The sequence below is a fragment of the Sus scrofa genome, chromosome 13 (genome assembly GCF_000003025.6).
Source record: "Sus scrofa isolate TJ Tabasco breed Duroc chromosome 13, Sscrofa11.1, whole genome shotgun sequence".
Lineage (NCBI taxonomy): Eukaryota > Metazoa > Chordata > Mammalia > Artiodactyla > Suidae > Sus > Sus scrofa.
The window spans coordinates 108,981,836-109,001,525 of record NC_010455.5 but is presented as its reverse complement, the minus strand read 5'-3'; the positions used below and the strand labels follow the sequence as shown (position 1 = coordinate 109,001,525).

General features: G+C 36.7%; 1 protein-coding gene across 1 annotated transcript in view; it reads right to left on the bottom strand.

Annotated features, from left to right (window-relative positions):
• PRKCI (protein kinase C iota) overlaps nucleotides 3,592–19,690 on the bottom strand; it is an 84,917-nt gene continuing 68,818 nt past the window's right edge. The window contains exons 13-18 of the mRNA XM_021069795.1: nucleotides 15,510–15,597; nucleotides 13,924–14,049; nucleotides 12,704–12,783; nucleotides 11,028–11,117; nucleotides 10,354–10,469; nucleotides 3,592–6,221 (exon numbers count right to left, since the gene is read on the bottom strand). Of these exons, the coding sequence (XP_020925454.1) occupies nucleotides 6,134–6,221; nucleotides 10,354–10,469; nucleotides 11,028–11,117; nucleotides 12,704–12,783; nucleotides 13,924–14,049; nucleotides 15,510–15,597 (588 nt within the window). The 3' untranslated portion in view covers nucleotides 3,592–6,133. The remainder of the gene's footprint in view (nucleotides 6,222–10,353; nucleotides 10,470–11,027; nucleotides 11,118–12,703; nucleotides 12,784–13,923; nucleotides 14,050–15,509; nucleotides 15,598–19,690) is intronic.

Sequence of the window (19,690 nt, the reverse complement as noted above, 5' to 3'; positions counted from 1 at the left end):
TTCCTTCAGAAGAGCAATCGGAATGTTGAATTTTAATAGTTCTGTAAAAATCAAAACACACATGATAAGCACTGATGAAATCCTGGAACCTCTCATGACTAGCCTGTAAATACACTGCCTCTTCCACTGGCAAGAAAGTGCTGGTGACTCTGACCTTAATTACAGCAAGAGGCTGGCCCCTGGTGGTGGTGAAGCAGATGGAACCATCATTCTTGAGATGGAATCAGATTCTCTGCTACCTACTCCTTCCACATTTTCAGACCTCACTACTTGGGAGGGGGGAATGTTTTATTTAATTTATTTACTTATTTGCTTTTTAGGGGCTGCACCCACAGCATATGGAGATTCCCAGACTAGGAGTTGAATCGGAGTTACAGCTGGCAGCCTATGCCATAACCACAGCAACGCCAGATCTGAGCTGCGTCTGTGATCTGCATCATAGTCCATGGCAATGCCAGATCCTTAACCCACTGAGTGAGGCCAGGGATTGAACCTGCAACCCCATGGGTCCTAGTCGGATTTGTATCTGCTACACCACGACTGGAACTCCGGGAGGGGGGAGTGTTAATTTTTATTTTAATCATAGGAAATATCTTCTACCTAAAAGGGTAACATATACATCAGCTTTTTTCTTTTTAACTTAAACCAACTTTTTGAGAATGAATTTATTCATTGTATTATCAAAAAAAAATCCTTACAATAAAATCTTTCTTGATCCTGTAGAATCAATCTGAATTAACATTTGAAACCTAAAGAAGGTAAGAATAATTTAGGAAAATATCAAGTCTTTAACACAGATGCAGACTTTTTAAATTAAAACATTGTTTTGGAGTTCCTGTCGTGGCTCAGCGGTTAGTGAACCCAACTAGCGTCCATGAGGACAGGGGTTCGATCCCTGGCCTCACTCAGAGGGTTGGGGATCTGGCGTTGCTGTGGCTGTGGTGTAGGCCAGCAGCTATAGCTCTGATTCGACCCCTAGCCTGGGAACCTCCATATGCTTCGGGTGTGACCCTTAAAAAACAAAAAGACCAAAACACAACAGCAATAAAAAAAGCAGTTTCTGAGAAAACTTTCAAAAAATTCATAAGTGCATTCTTTCATGATCTTTAAATTTAAAAAATCTGACTTTTAAATAAAAATCAAGAGTGCTGAGAACGAAATTTTACTTAGAAAAATTATTTTCTAGAGACTGTGAAATGAGTTAAAATTAGGCTTCTGTTTTTATCTTTACATGATATTTCCTCCTGAATATGAATAATATAAAAAGTCACCAAGTATGATTACCCATGTTACAGAGTTTACATCATGGGAGGTTTAAACCTGGTTACGTGGCACTACTTATAGAAACCCAGCACCTCCATTTTATGGAAAAAAAACAAAGCATCTAATTTTTCAAGGATTTTCCTAGTGGGCTCTCTCTGTTTCCCAAAGAATTCTTTCTTACGCAATTAGAATTTGCTTCTGACCTGCTGAACTGACAATGAAAACTTGAGCTAACTCTCAAGTCTAGTGGATCCATCTCAAGTGGGGTTTAACTTTCAGATAGTCGTAAAAGATCACACTAAACAGATGCTTAATTCTTAGAAAAACTGTAATTCCATTTTCTTCAATAAAAACATTAAAAATAGTAATTGGAGTAAAAACACAGTGTTAATGCCAGCAAGGTACAAATTGCTACCTCAACGGGAATTGTGCTGCCACATTTCAAGCCAAAAATCACTTGGCTGAAGTGAAATTCTGAGCCAGAGTCATCTTAATTATAAATTTCAGAGATGAACTGTACAAAATCTAAGAGAAGCATCTGATAATTTTCTCTCCCATTTCCATGTAAATTCCAATTCATATTTCTGAGCACAAAAGCCAAAAAATGATCTTTTATACAAATACACTACACAGTATATGTCTATATATATATATATGGAGAGAGGGAGAGAGAGAGACATTTGAGATTTTATTCTTATGTATACATGAATTCTGAAAGTTTTTTGGAATCTACCATGAATCTGAAAATGTATAACAGGCGTCCGTTATATATGAATATCAGGTAAAACTCATACAAGTTTCACTAGTGAAGCTAACTTATCGTGATTACATAATGTATATGTATATTTTACTGCATTTATTTGGCTTTTATCACTGGACTATTTGTTGTGAAGACAACCATCTTTTTCAGTATGTCTATTATCTTGAATGTCAAAAGCAGAGAACTGTCTTTTCATTAGCCTTATTTAGCACCATGCATAGTAAATTCCAGTATATTCTGGAACAATAAACTTTGGATGCAAACTACCCAGACTATCTGAGTCTTAACTGATTCCTTAAGTCCTAGAGGAAAGGAGGGTAAATCTATGAAAGAAGACCATCAAATATATCGGATGACTGACTCATTGCTGGTTGTGGTCCAGAAACCAATCTGTTGGATTTTAGGGACTGGAGATTGACTTTACCTTTTAGGGAGAAACTGGTTGCTTTACTATTTGTCTGAATGTAAAATTTCCCTACAGCTTTAAATTCCCCTTTGGACTCTGTTTTAGGATTTTACTAATTCAAAGAAAACAACCAAATTTATGGCTTGGTACAGGGGATATTGGAATAAAATAATACTGAAGACACAGGAGATCATCAGTCTTTGGTGATTTTAATATACAGTCTCTAGCTGACAAGTCAATTAACAAAAAAGTGAAAGCATTTAAGATTTCATTCTCCTGTGAAGGGAAGGAAAGAAACAGTAAGTTAAAGAAATTTGTTAAGTGTGGGAAATCAGGCTCGAGCTTGTTTATATAAGGATACTAGCTACAATTGAGAGAGGAGGAATTCTGGAACTCTAGAATAGATCACTGTAGAACATACTGTTCTGAATCCATTTGAATTTGGTTCAGTTTTAAAACTAGTTAACATACTCTATGTTCAGCTGATTTTTTACTAACTTGTGTTCATATAAGACATGCATAAGGGTGAGTTTAAAAATATACTGAACAGGAGTTCCCTTCATGGCTCAGCAATTAACAAACCCGACTAGGACCCATGAGGTTGCAGGTTCAATCCCTGGCCTCATTCAGTGGGTTAAGGATCCAGCATTGCCGTGAGCTGTGATATAGGTTGCAGACATGGCTTGGATCTCATCTCATGTTTCTGTGGCTGTGGTGTAGGCCAGCAGCCACAGCTCTGATTTGACCCCTAGCCTGGGAACTTCCATATGCCTCTAGTGCAGCCCTAAAAAAGCAAAAACAAACAAAAAAAAAACCCAAACAAAAAACCCAAAAACCAAAAAAGTGAACAGGAGTTCCCTTGCAGTGCAGTAAGTTAAGGATCTGACATTGTCACTGCAGCAGTCTGAAGTGCTGCTGTGGCTCAGGTTTGATCCCTAGCCTGGGAATTTCCACATAACGTGGCCAAACAAAATACACTGCACAACATCTTATGAGTAAATAAATGTCTACAATATGGCATCAGAACTACCAGAATGCTGCTTTTAATGCAAAATTCCAAACTCTAAAATTTTCATTTTTTCTTTCTTGAACAAACTTTGATACATCTCTGTTCTTACACAAAATTCTGATATGCTACAAATTAAAAATGTTCCAAACTTGATGAGTATTAAACATTTTATTTAAAGATTTTTAAAGTAAAAAAAGGTACACAAATACAGATTATACCAAGGCAGTATTCTACATGACAAAAATCAAAACAAAATTTTAAAAGTAAATGTACAGGTACTAATAAGCAAGCATGATACCTGATATTCATTTCAGGCTGCATTCACATAAAATGAACTGACCACATACATGCTTATGCAAAATAAATTTTTCTTAGAACACCAAAACTCCAACCATTCTGACTGTCAACTGCCTTAGTCCCCTGGTGAGTAATTTGAGAAAAAAACCTCTATGTAATATAAAAAGAATTGGCATGGCACATAAAGACTACAAAAAAAGAAAAAAGAAAAGAATACAATTAAAAACATATTTGTAATGCAATTCTGTATAAAATATACATAGTAAATCTTATTAGGTTAAAAAAAAAAAAAAAAAGGCCACCCTGAATAATGGTTAAAAACCTCATCACAGAAAAATGCTCATCACTTGTAAAATTGATAGAAAATTGATGCATTTTTTTGAGAAGATATCTCTAACTTGAAGGAGTCATTCATTCAAAGTTTATTTAAAATTGTAGATAAGAGAGTAACTCACCGTCTACCTCTTCTCAAATGTTTTATCATGAATACTGTTTTGTCCTTAGGTAAGGACAAAATAAAATAACTCAGAAAAAGTGTTTCTTAAAGTGAGGTCTAAAGACTCAATAGAATTCTTAAGTGGGCCCAGTATGCATTTGAAACAAACTTACTAGGCAATTATTCCACATTCTAAAATTTGAGAACTAATGCCCAATGGGTAACAGTACCACTTAAAAGTAAGATCATAAACATATTTCTGACCTAAGATGTCAGAATTTTCTATATGTTTACGATTTGAAGTGAATACTGCTTTTTCTTTTAAAACGTTTCAGGTATTAAGAGAAATATATATACCTCTTAAATAAACATGTGAATGTATATAAACATTTCCTGTGAGGTTTTCATTGCTTTCAGACTTGTTTGAAGACAAGATAATACCTGGCCAGAAACTTTGGAAAAATTATATTTCAAATGAAATGCAGCATCCAAAAACAGAGATAATTTATTAAATGCCTACATATTTTAAATCATTCTACATTTAAAGACTAGATAGCTTTCCTTAAAATTACATTTTACTAAGATTGGGTAATTGTAAGTAATTTAAATGATCATGGTTATTTTTTAAGTCCCTTTTCATAAAAAAATATTTAAAAATAAACAGAAGGATGCTATTACTGGCATCACTTTAAATAATAAATTGCTAAACACTAATATTAATAAAAAATAATCTGAAGAACTCTGCCCCTGAAATGTATTCTACTGTGATTACATGTGTTGCCTACTTAACAAAAACTCCCTTGAGGAGCTGGAACTGTAGTGAATGTCAGTGTACATGCATATCCTGAACGTTTATTCATGTTTATTATTTTTCCTGAATTTCACTGAAGAGTCCATAATAGGGTCCAAAAGTATGGATAATGTAGTTTGGGGGAATAAATACGCATGGTTAAGACACTGTTTGGAAGATAAATTATTTTCCTGTAACCTGAATTATAAGGAAAATATAGTATACATTCTATATCCACTGGAAGGCTTTTACAAGTTTGGTAACAAGTGAATGGGTCCCTATTATTTAAATCAAATCCCAAAAGGCAACAATGGGATTTACTCTCCAATAAGAAATAAATATTACTATTGTACTTTTCTATATCCATTTAAAATTTTTATTTTTTACTTTGTATATATTGAGAAGTGTTGCATTTAACTACATCCTGGGTCCTCTGAACTACATTTATTGACATTCCCGTTAAAATCAGCTACAGGGACAAGCTCAGAAGCTAACCCCTAAAAAAAAATCAGTTGAGTCAATTTTTCACAAATAGCTAATGATTTGGGATCTGATCCTTAATAAAATCCACCTGTTTTCTTCCTTAAGGAGAATCTGTAATCCTCATTTCTAAGGAAGCAACATCTTTCACTACCATTTTAACAACTGTTGCCTTAAAAATCAATAACTTATCTTTCCAAGGCAATGATTAACTTACAGCTGAATTTTTAAATACAAAGAACTCAGAAAGTAATGGGTAATATAACAAGTGGTTATATTGTGAATTACTTTTATTCCAAAATGACTTAAATTCCAACACTTAAATGACTTGATGAATATGACAAAAATCATGGGAGGTTTATGATGTAATTGGACCGTGTACCTTAATGCAACAGACACTCTTTTCAGGTAGGTATTTCCTTTAAACCAAAGGACGACTTTATTATTCATCAGCAGGTTGCTGGATTACCAGTGTTAACTAAATTTTGACACGATTGTCTAGAAACTAGTTTCATTTTTTTTCATAGTTAAACTTAGATGTAATAACTGATTCTTACAGCCAACAAGAGAATATACTGAGTGCTTTTTTGTAGGTGAAAAATATAAAATGGTTCATTGTATCCAGGCTGGTAACAAGTTTCTCCATGCATTAAATGGCAACATGAGCAAAATGCATAGCTGAGAAAGGAGGATCAGACACATTCTTCTGCAGACATCAACAGAGGATTGATGTACTCAAAGCCTTCAAACTCAGACTGATCAATCTTCCTCACAATGTCACTGTTGAAAGAAAAATAATTTTCACAATCAAGATGTCTCTGATTTTTTTATTTAAATGGTAAAATAAGATTAAAAAATTAGGAATAAGCAAAAAAAAAAAAAAACAAAAACAAAAAAAAACAAAAAAACAAAAAAAAAGGGAGTTCCCGTCGTGGCGCAGTGGTTAACGAATCCGACTAGGAACCATGAGGTTGCGGGTTCGGTCCCTGCCCTTGCTCAGTGGGTTAACGATCCGGCGTTGCCGTGAGCTGTGGTGTAGGTTGCAGACGCGGCTCGGATCCCGCGTTGCTGTGGCTCTGGTGTAGGCTGGTGGCTACAGCTCCGATTGGACCCCTAGCCTGGGAACCTCCACATGCCGCGGGAGCGGCCCAAGAAATAGCAACAAAGACAAAAAAAAAAAAAAAAAAAAAAAAAAAAAAGGAATAAGGCTACTTTGTATAAATTATGGGGAAAAAATCTACAAGTTTTTAGATTAATCCCAAAACATCTTCTAAAAGAATCAGGAGTGCTGAAAATCAAAAAAGACAAATAATTCCATGAGTAAATGTAGAACCAAAAGGTAGTCTAAAACTGAAGGCTGGGAGTAAAAAAGGCACCAACTGCCACAATCCTAGGCAATCTTAACTTTTGACCTGAATAACATTCACAATATAGGTGAACATCCAGGTCCGAATTAACATTCAATTTAGGAGTCTCCTCAATGGGCAGATGGAATATGGCGAAGGGAAGACCCAGGAGAGTTAACCAAAAGAAAAGGCAACAGTGGGAAGAACACTGAAAACCCTGGCATGAGAAGAGATCACCATGGGGAGGCAGTGGGTTACAGGGAGCCAGGAGGCCAGCACTCTGTTAATTACACTGGGCTTCTAGTTTAATATACAAGAGTGAGTATCATCAAATATTTCAGTACATAAATGGACTAACTGTACTGCAGACACAAAGTTACACAGGATATAGTCCTTTACTTCAAGAAGAGAAGGTACTTCATATAAACGAAAGCAGTATCTGCGAAGTTTCCCACAGGCCAAGCTACATTCTACCTGGAGAAATCAGGAAAGACAGCATCATCCCACAACACTAACTGAATGGAATTATGAAAGATTAGGTAGGTCTGGGGAAATGCCAGTAATGGATGAGAGCTGGAGCACAGGAAGACAAGGGTGTTGAGTGACAGAGGATGCTGGAAGGAAGGTGACAGATGCTCAAAGGAGCCAGTGATGTTTTATACCAAGGAGTTCCACCTTGATTCACTAAAGCCTGGTTACATTTGACGCAACTCTGAAAGACGGGGAAGATTTCAATAGGTAAAAAGGAAGGAAGAATAGCGAGCAAGTGGCACAAGCACAGTGTTATCAGCACGTATCGGGGAATGGTGAGTAACTGAGCCTGATCAGAGCACAGTGCTTGTGTTAGGGTGTAGTGAAACAGCCAGAAAGCCAGCCTGTGGCAGATGGTGCAAGGCCTTAACTGCTAACCAAGGGGATAGACTTTGTCTGCTAGGCAATATAGGAGTTACTGGAGGTTTCTGATTAGGGAAGTTAAAGAATTGGAGTGGTACTTCATAAGCTATATCAAATGGGTGGCAAAGTAAAGAAGGAGCCCAGTTAGGAGGGTGGCATAACATTCTATGTATAATTTGAAAGAGATGTGAACTGGGCTTATGGCCATGGGAATGAATAGGAAGATCTGACGAAAGTAATGAAGTAAAGGAATAAAAAAGACAAGGACTTGGCAGCTGAAAGTATTACACAGTTTGTTAAGGAAAAGCTAGAGTCAACAATCACTGACATCTTGAATCTGAATGCAGAAATACACGGCGGTGCAATGAGCAGAAAAGGGTAAATAAAAACAAGGAAATGCTTGAGAACAATTTAGACTTCATATGCTTGAGGTGCTTGTCTGACAAACTAGAAGAGATGTTTAAACAAGCAGATGGAAATGCAGCTCGGCAGAGATATCAGAGCAGGGGCTAGGCACTTTAGAAACTATCATGCATTTATGTTCCACAGCAACCCTGAGAGCGAGGCAATGCGAGAAGAAACAGGCTCAGAGAAGTTATGCAATTCACACCCAGGACACCTAATTGGTAAGAGGTGGCATCGAGATTCAAATTCCTATCTTTTGATTAAATCCAGTGCTCTTTTAACAGGAAATGCTGTCAGAAATAATGAGTTGGGTACATCTCTCTCCCTTCTAGGAGACGGCAAGAGATGGCCTGTGCTTTACTGTCTTTGAATGTCTAGTACTTGACATGTTCTTTTTGCTCAATAATTGTTTTCCAATTTAGCTGGGAGTCATTTAATAGCTGGTATCCATGCCAAAGGGCAGGATCAAATCTCCAAGGTGCAAACTGCATGAAGCAAAGAGAAGGAGTCATGAACAGAAGCATCCTAGTCTCAAGAGGACAGGGAAACAAACATGACAAGTAGCTAAAGAGATGATGCAGAACTAAGGTAGGAGTAGCAACCAAAGCAGGCCATGAGTGCTGGGTGTTTTACAGCCATCAGGGGCGATTGGGACAGACCAAAAATGCCTTAAAATTTAAAAATTAAGAAGTCAATCCAATCTTCAAAAGCTGAAAGAGCAGGATAAATTGTAAGAGGGTAAAGTGTTGGCAGTAAGAGAGAGCAAGACAATGCTCTGAAGGAATTTAATACCATTTATTTTTCTTTTATCATAGATAGCATCTATTAACTTTTTAAAAAAAGGCTTGAAGACGAAAAGAAGATGAGAAAAAAAGTGATAGTTCCAAGAAGTGTAAAAAAATGAGGATATTTGGAGTTCCCCTCATGGCTCAGTGGTTAACAAATCCGACTAGGAACCATGAGGTCGCAGGTTCAATCCCTGGCCTCACTCAGTGGGTTAAGGATCCGGCGTTGCTGTGAGCTGGGGTGTAGGTCGAAGATGCAGCTTGGATCTGGCATTGCTGTGGCTCTAGTGTAGGCTGGCAGCAACAGCTCCAGTTAGACTCCTAGCCTGGGAACCTCCATATGCCGCAGGTGTGGCCCAGAAAAAGAAAAAAAATAAAAAATGAAAAAAAAATAAGGATATTTGAGCATGTTTATAAGCAGAGGGAAAGAACCTGGAAAAGAGAAATTAAGGAAGGAAGAGTAATGGAGAAAACTGACAAAGGGAAATGATGGAGAAAACTAAGGAAACAGGTCTAGGAAAATAACAGGGTACTCCTTACACAAGAGGGAGAGCCTTCTAGGAAAAGGGAAGAAGAAAAAGTCTGGGAAGAGTTAGCAGTTCTGAGATGCAAGGTGGTCTAGTGACAGCTGGAAAGGGAGCAAGCTCACAGCAGGGAGGTCTCAATCCTAGCAGTCAAGTTAAAGCAAGGTTAATCCATTAAGAGTGATGGAGGCAGGAGCAGGACTGAATTCCTCCGAAATGTAGAGACCGTCTGGAACAGCTGCAGTGAGGAATGTGATAAGAACTAACAAGATGTGAAATAAAATGACTGACAAGCAGAATGCGCCCCCATGAGATGAGAGAATGAAACTGTAATGACAGGTGAACGATCAAATGGCCCCAAATTATTCTAAACCATATCTTTAAAAGATACAAACAACATAAAAAAGAAGAAAAACAAAAAGATACAAACAATATTAACATAAAAAGTGCCTGGACTTGATAAGTTAATGCAATCTTTTTAAAAAGCAATTTGCCAATACACATCAAGAGTTTAAAAATTTTCAGACCCTTTGACCTAATTCCCTTTCTAGGAATCTATCTCAAGGTAATACTCAGGAACTCAGACAAAGATGGTCATCATCAAAATGGGAAAAAGTGCAGTGCAGTGGAAAGAGCACAGGCCTTAGTCAGACTTGGGTTTGAATCCTGGCTTTGCCACCTCATAGTTTTGTTAACTTTGCTTAACCTCACTGAGCCTCAGTTTCCTCACCTGTAAAATGAAGATGACAACGACTAGGTTTACAAGCTTGTTGTGAGAACTGGAGACAATACAGATAAAGCAAAGCAGAAAATGACAATTATAGTTTTTAAAATGCAAATATCTCGTAATTAAATGGTTAGACAAATTATAGCTTAATCTGATAATGAAACACTGTATAGCCACTAAAAATGGGATTTTCAAAGAACTTTCAAAATATTTGTCTACAGAATTACTTACTCGTCATCTGGAGTGAGCTGGACAGGTTCATTAGTAAACTGAGAATCGAAGTTGTCCAAACCAAATTCCCCAGAAATATTTGGTTTAAACGGAGGTACCACCTGCTTTTGTTCCATCTAGAAAGACATATTGAATGACAACTCAAGCCTGCATTCTTAGAAAAATTTCACCTCTGCATTTCTCCTCTGCCCTCAGATATTTCCCGGTATTATTAAAGTGAGTCCCTTAGAATGGTTCTATGATATGCACAATGATGGAAATAATTTACAAATCTGAACAGTGATGCAGTCCTCAATAATACTACAACCTGCTCCATTAAATTAATACTCTAAGCTTTTACTTTTTTCTTTTCTTTTTTGGCAGAATCCACAGCATATGGAAGCTCCTGGGCCAGGGATCAAACTCAAGCCAGCTGCGGCAACATCAGACCAGTAACCCACTGCTACAGCCGGGATGGACCCTGCACCTCCGCAGCAACCCAAGCCCCTGCAGTTGGGATTCTCAACCCATTGTGCCACAGCAGGAACTCCTAAAAACTTTTAAAAAAACACTTTAGAGAGTAGTTTTAAGTTATTTAAGCTGTGATATAAAAACTTCAATATTTTTTAAGTTAATAAATTCTGGCCCAAGAAAACAATGAAACCTAATATACAAAACAAACCAAATTTACATACCATATCCCAGTCAACATTTCGGAAGAATGGGTGTCCCTGGATATCAGCAAATCCTGTCTGAGGATGACAACCCAAGCGTTCCTTTGGGTCCTGTGATGCAAAGAAATTTTTCAATTTTTCAGTTCACTGGGTGAATATCCTGCTTTAGAGAAAATCTTCTTTGTGACCTGTGTTTCATGTCTATTATATGATACCTTTATGTCTGAAATGAGAATGGTCTACCTTTCATTTCTAGAAAGTACACTAGATACTCAAATGAGCATGAAGCTTGTGGCAAGATTTCCTTGGAGTTCTCGTCGTGATTCAGTGGATACGAATCTGACTAGTAACCATGAGGATGCAGGTTCAATCCCTGGCCTTGCTCAGGGGGTTAAGGATCCAGCATTGCCATGAGCTGTGGTGTAGGTTGCAGACTTGGTTCGGATCCCACTTTGCTATGGCTCTGGCACAGGCAGGAGGCTACAGCTCCAACTCGACCCCCAGCCAGGGAACCCCCATATGCCACAAGTGCAGCCCTAAAAAGACATACACACAAAAAAGATTTCCTTATGGCTCTCTCTGCATCTGTCATGTAATTCAAGTGGAGATATGCACCATACTTTGCTAAAGAAAAATGGGAGGAAAGGGAGAGCAATAGAATCATTTGGGCAGCATCTGGCTCTTTCTTTGACATGGTTTAGAGTGACAGTCAAAATCTGCAACCCTCCAAACTTTACAAGTTTGTTCTTAGCTCAATTTAAAAGCCCTATGCTCAATTATTATAACAATCCATAATCTGTGTACAACAATGATACAACCATTATCTGAATCACTGGACTGAGAAGGAGCAGGCAACTTAATAAATTGTCATGAATGAGAACATGTTCCCATTTTCCTTTCCAATACAAGGCATCCTGTTTTGCATACTGACACTTTTCACCTTCATTCTTCACTGTGTTAAAACTTAAGTTTCTAGTTTAAATCTTTCTTCATATAAAATATTTGTTTAAAATAAGCCTGAATTTATCTTTTTAAATCAATATCATATCTATTTATCTTAGAAACTAAATGTACATCAACCTACTTTCTAATCTACCACTTATTTAAAATAAGATTTTTAAAGTAAGAGTTGGAGAGTTGGTTGTTTGTGTGGAAAACAAAAAACAAAAAACTACACATGTGGTGTTAGAAGTGATAAGTAAAAACACTTCAGAATTGTAATCTTAGATCCTAAAATGCTTTTAGTCCATCAATGCAACAAACAATGGAATGGTGTTCAGATTTTTTAAAGAGCCAATGATAGCATTTCATTTCTTCTGAATATTATCTAATTATAGGGTTTTGATATGAGATTTTGTAGGGAATCTACTGCCCCAAGTTCTCAATAATAAGTAAAGATACTCTATGAAAATTTTAAAAAATAGAGCTGAAAATAAAATTAAGACTATCCCCAAAGATGTAAATTTTCCCTAATTGAGTACATGGTATATATCATTTACCTTGAAAACACCACATGCAATATATAGCTGGGGGCAAATTAAATGGAAATAACTCCTCTCAGGATCTAATGCTGCCAACTTACTCTTTGATGATGGTCCATTGTCTCTGATTTCAGAGTTTTAAGGTGCCTGGACTTCTACTTACCAGTTTCATTTGTACGGAGATAAATCACTACAGATTTTATACACAATTTATACCTTGTTGAGGAAGCTCTTCAGGACACTTGCAGCTTTTACAGACAGAGAACGTGGTATGCGAATCTGTTTTTCCAAAATAACTAGAAAGGTAAAATTTATGGCATTTTATTTAACTTTTACAAGTCTTTAAATTTTTATTATGAGATAATTAAGGCATTCTAGCAGGAAAAAACCAAGACATTACACACACCACTTAAGCGTCCTGTGTATTCCCAATCCCATTCCTTTCCTTCCTTCTCAGAGACAGCTCCTAATCTAAATAGTTTTTATAATATTTACCTGGATACATTTTATTCTTTGACTACTTTCCTTTGTCTTGGTTTCATCTGTGCAATTGGAATACAAATAATACCTGATTCATAGGGGTGTTAAGAGGTTTAAATGAGTTAGTATCAGTAAAATGTGTGGTATACATTACTATATCGATTTTACTGGATGTTGCCAAATCATTCTCCAAAGCTGCAGTGTCAATTTTTACTACCACTACCAGTCTAAGAGAGTTCCAGTTGCTCTGTATCCTCACCAGCACAGTTATTATCAGACTTTAAAAATTTTTGTCAAATGCGTGGGTATGAAATAGTAGCTCATTAACATTTTAATGTGCACACACCTAATTGGTAGTGAAGTTGAATGTCTTTCCATATATTCCACAGCCATATGGATTTCCTATTACATGAAAGATCTATCCATTTCCTGTGACGGCCTTAACTGCTAAACACAGGATCTTACGGTAACTTCTTTGGACTGTGTGTTGGGGGTGGTCCTTGTGCCTGTCTGCTTGTTTCTTTCTGTTCTGTTCATTTCTTTGTTATTTCCAATTTAGGGGCTTTTTTTTCTTTCACCTTTTGATCCCTCTTGTTTTCTTAGTACTCTACTTTTCCTCCATACTGTTCTTAGATTTATGCATTCGGCCTCATGGTCCAGGTGAAAAGACTGTCCGCTCTACACACACAATTCCTTCCTCCAATCTCTGCGATACACCATCTGAAAGAACCTCTTTCTGTGTTTTTGGGTATGAGAAGGTAACTAGCAAATGGACTGAAGACAAGAGAAGTAAAAAAGGATATATTGAAATAAAAACAAACTTAAAGCTTCACATGTTAAGGAATATACTGTCCAGATGATTCTCTTTCTTACTCAAAGTTAATACTTAAGCTGTCCTCATTCATGCTCTAGAACAGGTTATCCACAGAGAATCTCTGTAAAATACTGCAAATTACCTTGAAAAAGATAATCCTCTGTGTTTTGATCAGGGTTATCAGAGCTCCCAACAATATCAAATGGAGACCTTCCTGCCATCATCTCAAACATTAGTACTCCAAGGGCCCACCAGTCAACACTGAAACCTTTGAAAAAGAAATTTTAAAGCAACAAATTATCCATTCTGCGGTCTTAAAAGTCAGTGATTTGAGATTCATTTTATTACATAATAAAAAAGTAAACTTCATGAAAAAGCAAACTCTAAATGCATTACAACTATCATGGTAGGCATTGAGGATTACGGGACTATTTCACTTACCAAAAAAAATTTCACTTATCAGGAGTTCCCATCATGGCTCAGTGGTAATGAACCCAACAAGTATCCATGAGGATGTGGGTTTGATCCCTGGTCTCACTCAGTGGGTTAAGGATCTGATGTTGCTGTGGCTGTATCTGATATTTCAAGGATATAAGTGTACTGAGAATAGCCTTCCTTGGTCTGCAACTTGATCTCCTGTTACCTGATTAGATTCTTAAAGGACTTTGGAACCAGATTATGAGCAGCTATCAGAAGTACCCATCCTCCTTTATAACTGCTGAAATCAGAGGGCCAGAACCCAAAGGGTCAAATATTTTAAGATAAACATATCCTCTGGTTCCTAACAAGCAGTCAATCTTAGATTCCTAGGAAAAATACCCCACAATATCTGAACAATTTTCCAGAGGTTTATGACTCTAGAGTCACATGGCTGAAGTTTAAATCCCAACTCTTCCTGTTTCTAGCTACATGACCTTGGGCAAGTGATTTAAACTTTCTGTAAATCAGCTTGTTTGTAAAATGGTAATTAATAGTGCTTACCTCACAGGATCATTGAGAGGATTAACTTAGTTAATATATGCAAACTGCTTAAACTTGTGCCTAGCACTGTTAAGTGCTTGCATTAATAAAATGTATTATTCAAATTTGCACCCTCAAAATCTGCCAAGGTCCCACTGTCTCCAATTTCAGAGTCTGGGGTTTTCACACTGGTTTTAAGAGGATCAAGAAAGTTTATATTGGAGTTCCCTGGTGGCTCAGTTGATTAAGGATCCAGCATTGTCGCTGCTATGGTTTGGGTCGCTGCTGTGGCGCAGGTTTACAGGTTGAATCCCTGGCCCGGGGACTTCTGCATGCCATGGGTGCAGCCAAAAGAAAAAAAAGGTTTATATTAATAAGATCAGTATTAGAGTTCCCACTGTGGTACAATGGGATGAGCAGTGTCTCTGCAGTGCTGGGACAGAGGTTTGATCCCTGGCCCAGCACAGTGAATTAATTAAGACGTTGCTCCATGTGCCATGGGGCAGTCAGGAAAAAAAAAAAAGAAAAAAAGATCAGTATTGAAATACTACAGTGTACTGTAATGCAATTACTACCATATATATATATATATATATTTTTGGACAAGTTCATGGCATGTGGAAGTTCTTGGGCCAGGGATCAAACCCAGGCCACAGCAGTGAAAACACAGGATCCTGAACTCTCTGAGCCACCAGGGAACTCTGCAATTGGTACCATATTTAACCACCCTTCTAGTATATAGTCAAATGTCACTAGTTTATTTATTACCATAATCTTCTCCTCTTAAAATTTCAGGAGCAATGTAATTAGGAGTGCCACAGAAAGTGCTGGTTGTATCTCCTGGCCGTAATCCTTCCTTTTATGAAAAAAAGAAAAAACAGTTTAAGATGCAATGTTCCATTTATCATATAAGCTCAGTATTTGTAGGTAATGTACTAAGCTTAAATAAAATATCACTAGCACAATTGCCTTTATTTTTGAAATCATGAGTTGTTATTAAAAAACTTAAAGATAGCCTGTCCTCATTATACGTTGGTAAAGAGTTCAATAAGATAAAAAATGCATTTAATTTATATTCAAGTAAAATTTTAAATTATATCAATAAAAGGAATCATATTTTATGAAGAAAAGAAGCCCTTTAAATCCCACCCTGTAACATAACTACTGTTGACATTATGATGTTTCCCTTCAGGTCGTTTTTCCTAAGGCACACAAACTTTTGATTTTGTATTTTATTTTAATTAATTATATTATAATTAATCAATTTGTCATGCTTGTGGTATGCAGAAATTCACAGGCCAGGAATTGAACCCATGCCACAGCAGCAACCCAAGCTGCTACAGTGACAATGCCAGATCCTTAACCCATTGCACCACAAGAGAACACCTGGTTTTGTATTTTAATAGCTATGGGATGGAGAGAATTTAGGTATAGTATACTAATGTGTATAAATACAAAAACTATACAATAACAAATGGAAAAATCACCAAAGAAGTTTAAACAAACTTGTATGAAGCTAACAACACAGCCTCAAAATACAAATAATAAAAATGTACAAAATTATTAAGAGAATTTTACAATCCCTGCTATGGACTGAATGTGTGTGTGCTCCCAAAATTCATATGCTGAAGCTGTAATGTGATAGATAGCACTGGGAGGTGGGGATTTGGGGGGAGGTAATCAGGTCATGAGGCTGGAGCCCCCATGAGACCATGAGAAATAAATGTCCAAACCATGAGAAATAAATGTTTTTTGCTTAAGCCACCTAGTCTAGAGTACCTTGTTGCTGCAATCTGAACTGACAGTACAATCCCCAATCATGACAGGTGATTTTAATACATCTATATGAGAAAATGATAGGTCATACAGACAAAAATTAATAAGCAAAGAAAGATTTGGACAACAGCTAGAGTTAAAAATATGTATATGAGACATACAGAATACTTACATCTATGTGTATGTGTGGAGAAAGGGAAAAAGAGCGAAAGTCAGAGACTTCTTGCATGCAAAATAGAGATTATACATCCTTTTTAATTTACATTTGGGATACTGACCAAATATTAAAGGCTCAATATATTTCATAGAACCAATATCATTCAGACCATTCTCTGGCCACAAAGCAATCAAATAAGAAATCAACAGCAAAAAGATAGCCTCCATGAATAGCCAGAACGATCTTGAGAAAGAAGAACAGAGCTGGAAGAATCAGCTCCCTGACTCCAGACTATACTACAAAGTTACAGATATCAAAACAGTATGGTATTGGCACAAAAACAGACACATGGATCAAAAAATTAGAATAAAGAACTCAGAAGTAAACCCATATACTTATGGTCAATTAATCTATAACAAAGGAGGCAAGAATATATAATAAAGAAAAGACAGTCTCTTCAATACGTGGTGCTGGGAAAACTAGACAGCTACCTATAAAAAAGTGAAATCAGAACATTTGTTAACACTATACACCAAAATAAACTCAAAATGGATTAAAGCTCTAAAAGTAAGACCAGATACTAAAAAACTAGAGGAAAACACAGGCAGAACACTCTTTAATGTAAACCATGGCAATATCTTTTTGGATCTGTCTCCTAGAGTAATGACAATAGAAAAAATTAAAAAATGGAACCTAATTAAACTTAAAAGCTTTTGCACAGCAAAGGAAACCATCAACAAAATGAAAAGACAACCTACACAATGGGAGAAAATATTTGCAAATGATATGACCAATAAGGGGTTAATATCCCAAATATATAAACTTGTACAACTCAACATCAAAAAAACAAAACAAAAACAAAACCTGATTAAACAATGGGCAGGAGACCTGAAGAGACATTTTTTCAAAGAAGACACACAGACAACAGGCAAATGAAAAGATGCTCAACAATGCTAATCATTAGAGAAATACCTATCAAAATGAGATATCACCTCACATCTGTCAGAATGGCTATTATCCAAAAGACCACAGGGAGTTCCCATCGTGGCTCAGTGGTTAATGAATCCAACTAGGAACCATAAGGTTTCGGGTTCCATCCCTGGCCTTGCTCAGTGGGTTGAGGATGCGGCACTGCCGTGAGCTGTAGTGTAAGTTGCAGACTCGGCTCAGATCCTGCGTTGCTGTCTCTGGCGTAGGCCGGTGGCTACAGCTCTGATTAAACCACTAGCCTGGGAACCTCCATATGCCATGGGAGTGGCCCTAGAAAGGGCAAAAAGACACACACACAAAAGGCCACAGATAATCAGTGTTGGTAAAAATGTGGAGAATAAGGAACCCTCTTACACTGTTGGTGGGAATGTAAATTGTTGCACCACTCTGGAAAAAAATATGGAGGTTTCTCAAAAAACTGAAAAATGTTAACTACCATATAATCCAGCAATTTCACTGCTGGATGTATATATCCAAAGAAAATGAAAACATTAATTTGAAAAAAAAATCCATGCACCCTGATGTTCACAGCAGCATTATTTACAATAGCCAAGACAGGGAAGCGACTTAAATGTCCATCCAGAGGAATGGATAAAGAAGATGGAGTATACTATACGCAATAGAATACTAGTCAGCCACAATAAATAATGAAATTTTGCCATTTACAATAACATGAATGGACTTGGAGGGTATTATGCTTAGTGAATAAGTTAGAGAAAGACAAATACAACTCATATGCTATCACATATGTGGAATCTAAAAAATAAACTAATGAATATAACAACAACAAAAAGAAAAGACTCAGATATAGAGAACAAACTAATGGCTATGAGTGGGGTGAGGGAAGAGGCAAAGTAGGGGCATGGGGATTAAGAGGTACAAACTACTATGTATAAATACGTTACAAGGATATACTGTACAGCACAAAGAATATACTATTTTATACTAATATTACATTATAACCATAAATGGAGTATAACCTTTAAAACCTGTGAATCACTATGTTGTACATCTGAAACTTAAATACTAAATCAGGATGTTCCTGTTGTGGCTCAGCAGAAGCAAACCTGCCTAGCATCCATGAGGCCGCAGGTTCAATCCCTGGGCTCGCTCAGTGGGTTAAGGATCCAAAGCTACTGTGAGCTGTAGTGTAGATCACAGAAGAGACTGGGATCCCAAGTTACTCTGGTTGTGGTGTAGGCCAGTGGCTATAGCTCTGATTTGACCCCTAACGTGGGAACTTTCCATCAGCTGCAGGTGCAGCCTAAAAAGCAAAAGAAAAAAGAAAAAAAAAAAAAAGAAAGTAAATCAACCATACCTCAATTAAAACTAAGGAGTAAAAATATAGTCTAAAAACAAGCTGAATAATATTAAATATACAATTAGGTATCTGCTTTTTTTTAAACTTTATAAGCATGTAATTTCCCAGGTAATTATAGATTTCCTATTATTAATAACTATAAAATTCAACTGAACTTATGAACATAGAATTTCACCATTTCCCTATTGTTAAATTATATGGTCCAACATTCCAAACAAAAAAACGGGAGAAGAAAAATACTAAAAGTCAAGCCTTCCTACCATTCTTGTCCCTGACACATGCAGTTCCAGCTTCTAAGAGACAAGAACTGTTATGAGGTTCTCACGTATTCCTACAGAGATATTCTGGGCATGGTGTATGCATTTTTCTTCAAATTTTATATTATTACATGTAATACTAACACAAGCATCTAGAAGAAATACTTAGTGGGGTTCTCTGATGCCTAGTGGGTTGAGGCGCTTGCCTTCTCACCACTGTGGCTCTGGTTGCTGCTGTGTGGCATAGGTTCAGTCCCTGGCCTACGAACTTCCAAATACTGCCTATGTGGAAAGAAAGAAAGAAAAGAAAAAAAAAAAAAAAAAAAAAACCCAAGAGAAAACCTGAAATAAATGTTTCAACTCTTATTAAACAAAACAAAACAAAACAAAAAAAAAAGAAGAAGAAGAAGAAATACTTAGTAATATATGCTGTGATTCCAAGGATTTT